The following is a 12,918-nucleotide window of genomic DNA, read 5'->3' as shown; positions in this document are numbered from 1 at the left end:
TCTGAATATCAGGTACATCTGTACAATCTCTCTCAAACTCCATCCATATGAAGCTTGAAATGTTGAGATTTTGCCCGAGAGGTGTTGATTCAACTTGGAAGTGGTTTTGTGCTTGACTGATATTGGGGGTGTGTGTGAAGTTTTGTCTAAACCAATTTACATTGAATACTTAGGGGATGGAATATTAGAAGTGCATTATGTTAACCATTTTTTGTTTAACTTGTGTTCCAGATGAGAACAGTAAATTTGACATTAAGTTAACACACATTCCTTAAAAAGGTATATCAACTGCATATCACAGTGCTTTTTCAGTACCGTTTCCCCAATGCAAAACCAATACACATACAGTGTGCTTGGCAAGCCACATTACAACTGTGGCGATGCTCAATAAGATTCAGTGGCATGCTGTGCCCGGGAAATGGACTGAAAATAACACTGGGGCTTCAGAGCAAGTATTTCAGCTATTCTGGCAGTCAAAAAAGAAAACTGAGATGAAACCGAGTTTTTGCCCCTGCGAGATCGAATCAATCATATACTTGTTTTTATTTGACCATACCTCCAATCTTGGCGTTGTAGGCCACGCCGACTCCACAGATCCCATTGTTGGCAACTGCTGCCACTTCTCCTGCACATCGTGTTCCATGCCTGCAGAGGAGGGAGAATGAGAAAGTGAGAGGTGTGTTTGAGGAAACTACTTATCTGTGCAAGCGTCATTTACCTAATGACACAGCACTTCACTGTATATGTACCCACAGGTAATGTACATGTCTAACAACAGCAGCTTGTCAAAGAATGTGCTCCTTCTGGTATTGCGGTTGAGCTGTAGACTGAGATAAAACAAACTCATGGAGACGGGTTCTTGGCTTTGATTCCTTTAAACAGATCTGAATTGACATTTGTCCCAAGAAAAACATTCAGTCAGTGATTGGAGAGCACCATGCATTTTCTATGGCCTTCTGACATTAGCAACCTTGAAATGCCGACGGGATCTGAATCAAGTCAAGGGAAAAGGGAAATAAGATGACATGCTGCTTTCACACAGGGGAGGAAATTATGTATTAGATTTGCCATTTTCACAATGGGTCTTTCATTACGCCTGAGCCTCTGTAGTAAGATCTAGCTCCAGGCTCCACAGTGTAGAGATCCAAGAAGCCGCCACGGAGGAGCTGATCATCGCATTCCAGTCAGGTGCACTCCCCTGGTCTGCCAGATGGATATGCACTCGTAATGCCCTTCAAACCATGGCGCAATCCCCACTGGAGTGCAGCAATTCCCAGACAGGAATGCTGGAGCCTGGGCAACACTGTGCCATATGAGGAAACAACAGAGACAGTGGACATTCGCTACTGAGGGAACTATCTACACCAGCAGGCTTCCATTAAGGCACTCTGGGTATCCTGTCAAACCAGAAACACAAGACTCAAAACACCATCAGCAGCACACATCCTTCCCTGACACAATAGACGACATCTGGTGCCAGGATATGGACATTTGATCTGAAGGTAGCTCGCCAAAGCTGCCACCATCAGTTTTTTATGATTATTTAAGAAACAGAGTTACGTGAAGTGCAATTTTAAACTGTTCACAACAGAGAGGTCAGAGTTCTTTTACTTGAGTGGTTCTCATAAGCCTTAAGAATTCTGCTTTCATTAAAGACACAGGTATGATGACAGAAGGTCAGAGTATTGCAATACTCTGCTGGTCCCTCGAGATCTCTTTCGATACAGTAATGAGCTAAGAGCGGGGAGGTTATTGTCATTTCCACAGTCAAAACTGGCACCCGGGTATCTAATGTGCCACAAGGCGCCAGTTAGATGGAGACAGAGGCTACAGCATGCTGAGAGAAAATGGACAGCTGGATAATAAAACATCTTAATAGACACAAAAGTAGACAAACACACACACACACACACACACACACACACACACACACACACACACACACACACACACAGTCGGCTGTTTTCTAAAGAACTTTATCTCTGCATTCCTGGAAGTGCTGCTGAAGTGTGTTGACTTTGGAGTCCTGTGTCCTACAGCATCTGAGAGTGTGATGCAACTGATAAGAAGCAGCTCAGGTGTCTGCGATGGGATGCCGGGCATGCACAAGTCTATACCTCCACTGTTCAGCTGAGCCTTTTTCCAAATCATCCTTTGACACATTTATTACAGTCACTTACATGGTAGACTGATACATAGAATACAAATACTGTTACAGTGCTCAGTTTCCAAATCTGATTATGGAAGAACTGCTTGTATAATGAGGTTTTTATGAGTGATTTTCCTGGGAGTGTTAAAATGGATACAAGATGCTATCTTTTTACCGCTCCCACTCTGTTCAGGTCAATGAGAATGTGAAGAGGGGTGCGTCAGTGGATCACATATGTTTGTGAAATCTTCCTATGAAAGCAGCCTGCTTTTTATTCAGCTTGACTTACGTGAGTCTCCAACATAAAGGCAGTGTCATACAGCTATTGATTTGGAGACTGGGAGCAGAACTTCTTTGTGTGAATCCAATTAACAATGTTTAGTCGAGTAAACGACATTCAAGGTCATTTTATGGTGTGGTGGTTTGAATCATTCAGGTAAGACTTTCACAGTTTGAGTTTACCTATATACATAACTAATTCCAGAGGCACAAGCACAAACACATTTGACATTATTGGGTCTGGATTACAATGTCAACACTATATCTGATGATATTGTAAAAAGAAGTTATAATACAGTTATAATACATAATGTACCCCATGATTAGGGCTGCAAAACTGATGACTATTTTCATTGTTGAATAATCTGTTAATTATTTTTCCCCATCAACTCACTGTTTTGTCCACAAAATGTAACAAAAAAAAAGTAAAAAATGCTCACTTTCCTAGAGCCCAAGCCCATGTTGATGTTTCATAGTGTTATTTTCTTATTGACTAATCATCTCATGAGATGACTGCCTAAAACATATGTATGACAAGTAATTTGGCGTTCTGTACAAAATAGAATATCTTGAAGCTGCTCGGACCTTTGTAAGACATTATTCATCATAGTAAGATTATGTACTCACATGTCCACACACAGCCCTCAGCCATTATAATGCTTCATTAAACTGCTCACTGTTAATTTATGAAATTACAAATGACACCCATGGTTATGATTTGAATAGTTTACAGGCAAAATCCCCAAATGCAGACTTATACCATAGCTAATTACAAACCTTGGCTATGAGTTCATCTGTCAGCAAGATGATCAGTCACAATGAGACGCCTGAGGGAGCTACCAGTTCTCTGACAATGATGGCTAAGCATAGCTGAATGTGCTCAATTTGTCTGTATGCACACATTTCTGCTGTTCTGACATCCCGACAAGGCTGACAACACATGAAACCAAACCTGGACTGAACCTCCAGGCCCACGGTTTAGAGAGGAGGCTAAGGAGTTGACAGCACAGTGCTGGAGATCATCACATGAAGTGCTCCAGAGGAACCACTCCCAGACGTTGTCGGCAGGAACAAAGGGCTGTCTGTCACCACAAGAGCAGCATTGTTCAATCAGTTGTTCGCAAGTCACAGAGATTAATTATCAGTGCTGTAATATCTTCCTGACAGTCCAGCAGACTCTCAGACTTCATTTACAAGATCACAGAGAAGACTTAACTCTCAACACCACCCACAACTGTTATGCAGACCTAGACAATTCAAGACCATCTGAACCAAACCAAGCATGCTGTTATGGCTAAGTCGAGCACTCTGATATCACGGCAGCAATGTTTTAGGGTTTGTAGGATAAATTTCAGTGAAGGCTTTTACTTGATTTTGATCCCATGTGATCTCAAAACAAAACAAAACATGCTGGATATGAAACCTGATAAGTAGTTTTGTTGGCTTGTTTTTCTTCACCCTGCAATACATTTTGTTTTTGTTCAATGTAGTTTGGCTAGTTTTTTGAAACGCCCTTTCACATATGCTTGTTATGCACAGTTGCACTGTATATACAAATGTAATTAAGCAAATTTATTTTTACATGAATAAAATATCACTGTAAAAAAAAAAACTTTCACTGTACCATGTGCATCAGCAAGTTGTCCTTCTGATTTATATAACTGTACACACTCACGTCTAGACACATCACATTAAGGTACAATGCATACCTCACCCGTCAAATTTAGATGAGCTTCTAGCAGACCAAAACAAAACTCAATGAAGCAGCAGTCAATTAGTGTGGGTGCCTGCCACATTACCAACATAATGCAAACCGTCCATTTAAAACCTGAGTGGTTCATACCTGGACTGATTACAGCTATGTATTTTTTTTTTTTAATCTCATCACAAGAGCATTTACAGCTTGGGCTTTTTATTTAAAACACTTTCGGTAATCCTTAACAACATCTTAATTGAAAAAGTCGCTCATGTTTTGGAAAAAGAAAATGGGAGGATCTTGTGGGAACTTCAAAACACCTTTTGTACCTGATACATTATGCAATAAGCCAGGATTTCAGCGTCATAGGTAATGGTGATAATAGGAGATTATGGCGAACAAAGAGCAATTTCAGTAAAGTCTTGTTCCTATTTGCAGCGGGAACAAGCCCCATGGCAGATTCCACAGAGACTACCTCAGGTTACAGAAACTACAGTTGGCTGCAGGCCCGAGGCAACAACATGATCAGTATTCATACCCACAGCTGGCAGAACCATTACCACTGTGCAAAGCCTAAACTGCCTCTCTCCGGAGCCTTTTGCTAAAGAGACATGCTATTGTCGTACACATGGTGCAAAGACAGGAAATGTATGAACCCAAAACCTGCACTGGCCTATTGTGCATTATCATAAAGAAAATGGCATAAAAGCAGCTTTTGGGCTTATTATATAAAGATCTCTTTTCCTGTACTGCATAAACACAAATCAACCCTCCAAGGTGCCACAAGTGATAGGTGATACCTCACAATTTCTAAATTTGGCTCCGGCTGATTCTGATGTATAATAATTAGTGACTTAACAATAAAGAAGACTAAAAGGAAAAAAAAAATGAAAAACAGAAAATTACATGATGAAATATGTACTTGACCAATATTGCATTAATCTTTTTTATCTTCCAGGTCCCACTTATCACCCATAATCAGAGTCTAGCACAAAATGTCTTTCTTTTACTTGCATTAGCTTAATGATTTTTTTTCTTTTTTTTTTTAAGTAATTGAGGCTCTTGAGGCCACGGACAGCACCGTTTGCTGTTCATTACTCTCTGGGCTGCTCTGAACCTCAAAGGTAAATCTGAACAACTTTTTTGATCTGCTCATTTTTAAGACTGTTAATGGTTCTGCCCGTTTACTAATGAGCTGGCCTTCAGGACAAAAAGGTCTGGCGATGTTTATAGGGCGTAGTAAAGAGAAGAATATGAGGAAAATGTCTACAGAGAGATTAATGTAGAGTCTGGTGAAAATTAATCAGCTGCTGTTTGCAGCTCTGTTAAATAGGTCCCTTCATCCATCACTGTGCATTAAATATTTCTGAATTTAAATGGTTACTCAGTCTGCACTGCCCCCTTGTTTTGTAAAGTGAGTTTATATTTTTGTGCATCATCATTACAAGGAGATTCTGCATGTTTAATGCACATGTTGAGGAGATTAACTCTGCTGTAGTTTAAATTAGGTGCAGAGCTAGCCTTGCTCTACGAGGCAATAAGTTGAGTAATTCTAAAAGACTCAACGCCCGTTTAGCCAGGTTTAATCCAGAAAATGCACATTTGGAAAGCATCCTGATAGGAGTCGGGGGGGAAACCCTGGAAAGAGAAACATCTAGATCACATGCCGTCTTGGATAAACATGAGGGTGAATGGTCACATTGCTACTGAGCCATCCTCGCTGCTTCCCGTATGCTGGGAAAGAAAGACAGCTTTATGGAGGTGAACAGAGTTGGGCTTTCTGCAAGGAACAGACACTTACAGTCTTACACAACCTTACGCATTTTCATGCCGCCCACAGGTTGTTTACACATGCATGTGCACCAACCCACTGTAAAGTAAGAGAAACACACACACATACACATAAACACACACACACACACACACACAAATATGCTCCCTTTCAATTGGTCCTGCCATGAGGAAGATGCAGAGGGCTGGGTGGCAAGAGATAAGGGCTGAGGTGAGCGAGGATTGAGAGAGGTGCAGCCAAAAAGAGGAAACATCAATACGAAGTGTCTTAGCTGGGCTCTGGGCCACTATGAGCCACCAAAACAGCTTAAGCGTGCCTTGGCATGGATCGTGGATGTGTAGAACTGCACCGGAGGGATGTTCTCCCACATTCTTCCACAAGAAATTTCACCATTTAGGGTTTTGTAGATGGTGGCGGTGTGAACAGTTTCATACACTGGCACAGAATCTTCAAAACTCTTGATTGGGCTGAATTATAAAAGGAACAGGTAATTGCTTGGAATTTTCCATGTTTATCAAAATTTTTTGTGTGTGTGTGTGTGTATGTGTGGTTCTGTCCCAAAGTAGTGTAATCTATTTTAAGTATGAAAACAATTACACGCGCTCTATGTCCCACAAAGCCTTTATGGAGCCATTACAGCATTAGCATAGTTACAGTCTGTTCAGGCCATTCTGTAGCTCTGACTGTATCCCTCTGGCCTCCATATTCATGGTGGCTGCTTCAGGCCCCTGTCTCAGTTAGGGATGTTTGATTTCCATCCATGCCTAACTATAATCTTCTCTGGCCATCATCAGTAATCGTGGTTAGCCTCCAGATAAATTAAAAAAAAGCCTCTCAGGCCAGTGGCCCACAAACAGAAGATTACAGCAAATCAGAAATGTAAGTCAGAAGGGAGGCAGGCAGCGCGAATGAAGGAAGATGAGGAAGGGCCCTCCAGTGCCAAGAGATTTGCTCTGTTTCATTAATGCTGATGAGCGTAATTCAATCAATTCTCGGCAAGACATCACTGTGGTGGTAAACAACTCCTAATGCCATCTGCAGCGGCCACTGCAATAAAGCTGTTTTCTTTTCAGTACCTTAATCCTAGTGTAGATTTACTCTACTTACCCAGACTGGTGGTGCCCGTGTGATTAAAGAAGCCAAAACAAACCCAAAAACCATGAGCTGGAGGAGGACTCATATTAGGAAGTAATTGCTCATTTTTAGAGAGTAAAAAGCACAAAATGGCGCAAAATTAAAATCTCTTGGACAAAACAAACCACAAAGGCTATGGGCTTTAATTATATCTATTCCCATAAATGCTGCTCTTAGACTCAACAGTTGATGAGGAACAGCCATAGGCCGATTTACATGTCAGCTGTCAGCTATTACACAGTGAGGGAGACAAATTAACGAACGAAGTCCAATTTTACTCTGACATGTCCCCCATACAGCCGGCACTTATTGAACACCAGTCAGTGATCCCATGGCAGGCCAAAAGACAAACAGAAAGAGTGGAAGTTAAACTGTTTTCTGTGTACAGATTTCTACCTGTTGTCATTAAGCTGCGTGTATCGAGGCTGAGGATCTGGGTCGCCATCATTGACGTCGTAGCTGGCATCCGGGTCCTTGGAAAAGACAGATAAGCCGTTAGAGTCAGATGCAGAAACAGCGTTTTCTGAGTTTGTTGAGTCAGCATTCAGGTATTCAAAAGCCTTCAAAATTTAAATCCTCAAAATGTGTCTGCACGGATACGATTCTTAAAATCCATCGGACGTTTAGTACATGGAAGGCGCTATCTTTAATTCAAAATCTGCTCCACTTATTCCGTTTTTATCTTCATTCTGTTTGCTGCTGCAGTAACACAGCTTCTCCATAGAAAATTGTGTTTCAGCTCATTTGGGAGTTATACTCACGTAGTTCTGCATCAAGTCAGGATGGTTCTTCTCTATTCCATCATCCAGGATGGACACCACCACCCCTTTACCTGTGTAGCCCGACTGCCACGCAGCTTTGGCATTCAAGTCACGGTGGTTGCTGTTGTACTGAGGACGGAGAAAGCAAATACCTTAGATGGAATCTAATTATCTGACTGACTCTTGAGTGCTGACAAGACTTGTGCTTTTAACTAAATTTGGAAGGACATGTGCTAAAAAAAAGAATCATTTAAGACATTTAGGTGAAGATTGAGCTTTTGACTGAAGCATTTGGAAAAATGTGCTGGTTATTGAATTTCAGTCATTCTTCCTTAAGTTTAATCTTAAGTTGCTCAATGAGGGGAAGATAGAGTAGAGATGCTCTTTGTAACCTTGCAATACTGATAGCATCACTGCCATGCTGGCATTTATTGCATTTATTATTAATACCAAGCAAAGCACCAGTGAGACGGATGACCATACACAGTAATGATTCTGTATGTTTTTGATATGCTTTTGACATTCAACTTGACCTTTGGTCAAAAGCCACGAGTAACTTTCATCTTGTTCAAAGTGTACCACTAGTTAAATATCTGATGTCTGATGTACCATCCACCATATTTTCCTCTGTAAGTGGAAGTCGGATGAGGTTTGTTCCTCAACCTTGTAACATCACTGACACTTAAAAACTCAAGAAGAGAGAGGAATGTGCAATGCCAAAATTTCATATTGAATATTGCACATCAAGTCAGTCCTTTTCTTTCTCTAACGTTAGCATTCCTTCTGCACACTGAAATCTTGAGCATTGGAGCGTACGCACAGTTTGAAACAGTCCCCGCTTTGAGGGTTGCCCATGATTTATCAGTAGGACAAAAAAAAAAAAAAAAAGCAGTTTCATCATTTAGATAAATAACAGAAAAACATTACATATTCACTGTAACAGCAGATGCTGACCATTAGCATTTGTCCACCAAGGACTCCCTGCTAACCGACTCACCCACACTCTCCTCTGCCCAGCCAGGTTCAGCTTTAATGAGGCACACACTGCTGAGAGAGAGAGGCAGTACAATCCTGCCACCTGACAACCTTTACCACATCCACATACATTACCACAATTATGTATTATATATTAAGTATTTCTATAGTGAGAGAAAACTGTTTTTTTTCTGTGTCTCACTGATAATTCATAAACTACTAAAATGCTGAAACAAACTAGAGGCTGGAAAAATAAATATTGACCAAGAACTACAACTGAATCAAACACCAAAGAAGCTGGGCCACCAAGAATCTTGTCATGTTTTGTTTGTCAGGCAGTCCGTCAAACACACAGTTCAGAGCAAAATGTTTCAAGATATTGGTTAGATTGCCATTAAGCTGGGTGTAGTCAATCCTCATCCCAAAAGAATGAATTGTGACAACTTTGGTAATCCGATAAATTTTCCTCAAGCTCCAATAACACGTTAAAATTTCCACTTGCCAACCAAGAGTTTGTGATACTGTACCTTTAAAACAGATTACGTAATTCCCAGCATCAGATTAATGCTACCCTCACATGCTTAATGGTGTTATTTGGTTTGTTAATTGCCAATATGTTCACAAGCTCTTTATTTGCCAATGTTGACATGGTGACATTTGTTTTCTGCTCAAAGCTCAGCTGATCCTAATAGTGGAAAGGATCTGAAAATAGCAAAAGTGCAAAAGCTCAAGTTTTCATGTCTTCTGGTGTTTAATGAGTTTTACAACCTCATGGATATCAACATATTTATGAATAGAAATCAACCATTGTAATGTTTTTCTCTCATTCAGGTTCATTATTATTATGATTATATAATTTTTACCAATTTGTAATTCCTTTATCTGATATTATTGAAAAATATAAATGAAATAGAGCTGCAACGATTAGTTGAATCATCAATTCGCGAATCAAAATAAATAGATCATCAGCAGCTATTTTTGATTATAGATTTTGTTTTTAATTAAAAATTCAAACAGTTGTTGGTTTAAATGTGAGGGTTTCTCCTTGGGTTTTGAAGAATTGGCTGATCAAAAAAAAACTAAAAACATTACTTTTGGCAGATTAACTCACAATAAAGATTTGTTGCAGCCCTATTCAATAATAATAATAATAACTTGGATTCATATAGCATCTTACGGGAAACCCAAGGACCCTTTACATAGAAAGCAAAACATTTGCACAAAGCTTTGCCATATTCATATGAATTACGTACAGGTTTTGCTCTCAGTTAAATACTAATAACTGTTGTGAACATATGGCAAAATCTATTGCTTCTAGTTACATTGATACAACCAGGCAACGGGCTCTCATCTACGCCAAGTGCCACTAACTACTCCAACACACTGGGGAACTCAGCCTGCTACTGTTAAACCACAGACATTTTATACAACTGGTGATGCAAGTCCGTTTTGCATCACCATGAATCTTGTTCCGCCTGAAGCATCCTCGCAGTAATTGAAGGAAGAGTGGAGCTGAGCAGAAAATCTCAGAGGTTGTTACTGCTGCTTTTAACAGGCCAATGTATCAGTGACATTCGTCAAGTCAAATGTGAAAATCAATCAACTGAAAACAAGAGAGCTTCAAGGTAAATCACCTCTGCCTCTCTCTCTGCTCTCTCTCTTTATAGCTCTGTTGTCTGTGGACTAAAGTAAACCACAAGGTTTTTTTTAAAAAAAGCTCAAAAAACAGGAGTTAGAGGTTCCCTGTGCATGCATGCTGTCGCTGAAGCTGAATTCTTTGGGTGAATTCACTCAGATTTGCACTTGCTCTGCAAACAAGACACACAACAGTTTTTCCACACAAAGACAGTATATTGGATTTATACAGGCTTGTCTTTTGACTCAGGGGGAAACATCGCAGCCTGAAATTTAATTACCTGTATTGACTTCGGGTGGATAAAAAGCTAAACCAGTGTGCGGTGCTGAATTGTGTCCCACAGACACACACAAAACAAACACGTAGCCTTTTGTCGGATGAAGTTTCGGTCCAGCAGTGTTCATACTCACCAGGTACCACTGGTCACTGAACTTGGGATCAAAAGGTTCTTCATAGACATCCCTCTTTTTCCTCCGTTTCGACACCTGTTGCTCTGCCCAAGTCACCTAAAGAAGAAAAAAACAGGAACACATACATGGATATATTAGCAATAGGATGAAAGAATAATACTCCAGCTTCAAAGGGTGCTGCTCACCGATATATATTTAAAAAAAAGCTGAACAAGAAATAATTATGTGCTGGACATAAGGGTCACCATGTCAAATGAATTAATAGAGATCCAAATTCTCAGTGGGATGACCGCAGACAGAGCGAGATTAGAGGCACTGGGGTATCGTGGACTCTTCACTAATGAGACTTGCTCATGAACTCCAGAGCAGCCCGGGACTAATTAAAATTTCTGGATTGGTGTAAAGCGGCATGCATCAGGATCTATTATGCTTATGGGTGCACCGAAACATGTGCGCACACTAAGAATAGCCACTCAGGAGGTACACATTCAATACAAGTCTAACACCACAACAGCAACCAAGTCTGCAGCAAGCTTTCGTAATACGCCAGCTCCTGCAGAAATGTTGACAGAAGCAGAATGCATACAGTGAAAGTAAGCCTGCATCTCACTCCCTCTGCAGAACAGTGCTCATTGCACAGCAAAACGGCTGGGTAGACGAGAACAGAAGAAAAATATGTCTGAGAGGGAAGACAGAGAACTGCCTGCCGCAAGGACGGAGCACCTGATGTGAAGGACAACCAAATCACAGCGCACCTCTCTGTCTCTCTCCGCCTCTGCAGATCGCTAGAGACACAAGACAGGAAGAGCAAAGAAGTAATGAAGGTCACATTAGCTGCTACACTGAAGCGATGCCAATTGAACACTATCTTAATATAATGCCATAATGGAATGATTTCACTTCAAGGAGCAGAGAGGTTTGAGTGTGGTTTCATGTTAGCGTCGCTCTTTTAACTGGTAAGGTTCCACCAGGATCTGTCCGAGACGTACTGCGAGGATTAGGTCAGCCCGGTGAGGTGCAGCTCAGGCAGTTTGCACAGAAAACCGTTTGACAGCTGCTTCACACTTAACATATGCAGGAGTGGTACAATTATGGGCCCTGACACATTAAACTAAAGAACTACTGCTGACAAGCAGACGGACATGTCTCCAAAAGTTTACAGTTTCAAGTTGCAACTTCACCCAACATTCAACTGGCTGCCAAAATGCTTAGGTGAGAGAAAATAACTAGTAATCTGAGTGTGTTTGTGCTCCAAAAACCATCAGGGAGATAAACAAAACAAAGTAGCCAACCACTGGGAATGTGACTCAGAATATAAATGAAGAGTGGGTCTAAAAAAAAATTGAAACTGGCAATGTTAGGTTTTTATTTGTGCTGCCGTTGACGGCCTGTGGACTTCTGGAAGACAAAATTAAATCTTATCTATCAAGTTAAAAAAAAAATAAATGCCTCTGTCCTACTGCCTCTGCACCTTATTCTGGTAAATCCTCTCTCAGACAGCACTGAGAAGATAAATCAAGGAGGTACATGATGTTGCAGAAAAATGTGCAAATAGTCAGAAACTATAGTGAAGCTTTTGTGTCCATTTAGTGCATATGTGCCATTGTTATTGTAATGCCAAGATTGACAGTTGATTTTCTTAAGTATGTGATGTGCAAACATCATATATAATTGAAGATTAATGCCATCATATCAGCTGCTCAAACGTAACTTCACTGAATCAATACATATGCATCTTATCCATACAAATGTGTGCAAGACAACCCTAGAGTTTGACAAACCTATTCCTGCATGACGTTATTACTTCATCTAATTAGTTTCAGACAAGACTGTTCAGAGACAGAGAGGTAGTTGCTGACATGTTTCTCTCGGTCAGGCTTCAATATTGGCTTCCTGTTTTAAAGAATATGGCTGTATTGACTGAAAAGAATCTCTGCAGTCTAAAAATCACCCGCGGAATGAAGTTGAATTTGGTTGCTGTATACAACTCTGAGTCTTTGACACTCAATCGTTTGCAAACCAAGCCACTTTCTCTTTGCGTCATGAGGCAGTGTTTGTGATCTTCCATTTCCTCATTTGCTTTTCA

General features: G+C 40.6%; 2 protein-coding genes across 3 annotated transcripts in view; one reads left to right on the top strand and one right to left on the bottom strand.

The window, feature by feature from the left end:
- Positions 1-12,918, top strand: part of LOC139225377 (lysosomal protective protein) — a 124,002-nt gene that overhangs the window by 28,982 nt on the left and 82,102 nt on the right. Inside the window, exon 1 of one of the 2 annotated variants that reach the window (XM_070856260.1) lies at positions 2,972-2,980. The exons of the other annotated variant lie outside the window; for it this stretch is intronic. The gene's annotated coding sequence lies outside the window, so the exon portion shown is untranslated. Of the gene's footprint in view, positions 1-2,971; positions 2,981-12,918 lie in introns of those variants that run through there. 2 annotated transcript variants of the gene reach the window in all.
- Positions 1-12,918, bottom strand: part of furina (furin (paired basic amino acid cleaving enzyme) a) — a 73,351-nt gene that overhangs the window by 17,354 nt on the left and 43,079 nt on the right. The window contains exons 4-7 of the mRNA XM_070856157.1: positions 10,833-10,928; positions 7,812-7,940; positions 7,447-7,523; positions 557-645 (exon numbers count right to left, since the gene is read on the bottom strand). Of these exons, the coding sequence (XP_070712258.1) occupies positions 557-645; positions 7,447-7,523; positions 7,812-7,940; positions 10,833-10,928 (391 nt within the window). The remainder of the gene's footprint in view (positions 1-556; positions 646-7,446; positions 7,524-7,811; positions 7,941-10,832; positions 10,929-12,918) is intronic.

Source organism: Pempheris klunzingeri, chromosome 1, assembly GCF_042242105.1.
Source record: "Pempheris klunzingeri isolate RE-2024b chromosome 1, fPemKlu1.hap1, whole genome shotgun sequence".
NCBI lineage: Eukaryota > Metazoa > Chordata > Actinopteri > Acropomatiformes > Pempheridae > Pempheris > Pempheris klunzingeri.
This window is presented reverse-complemented; position numbering and strand designations above follow the sequence as displayed.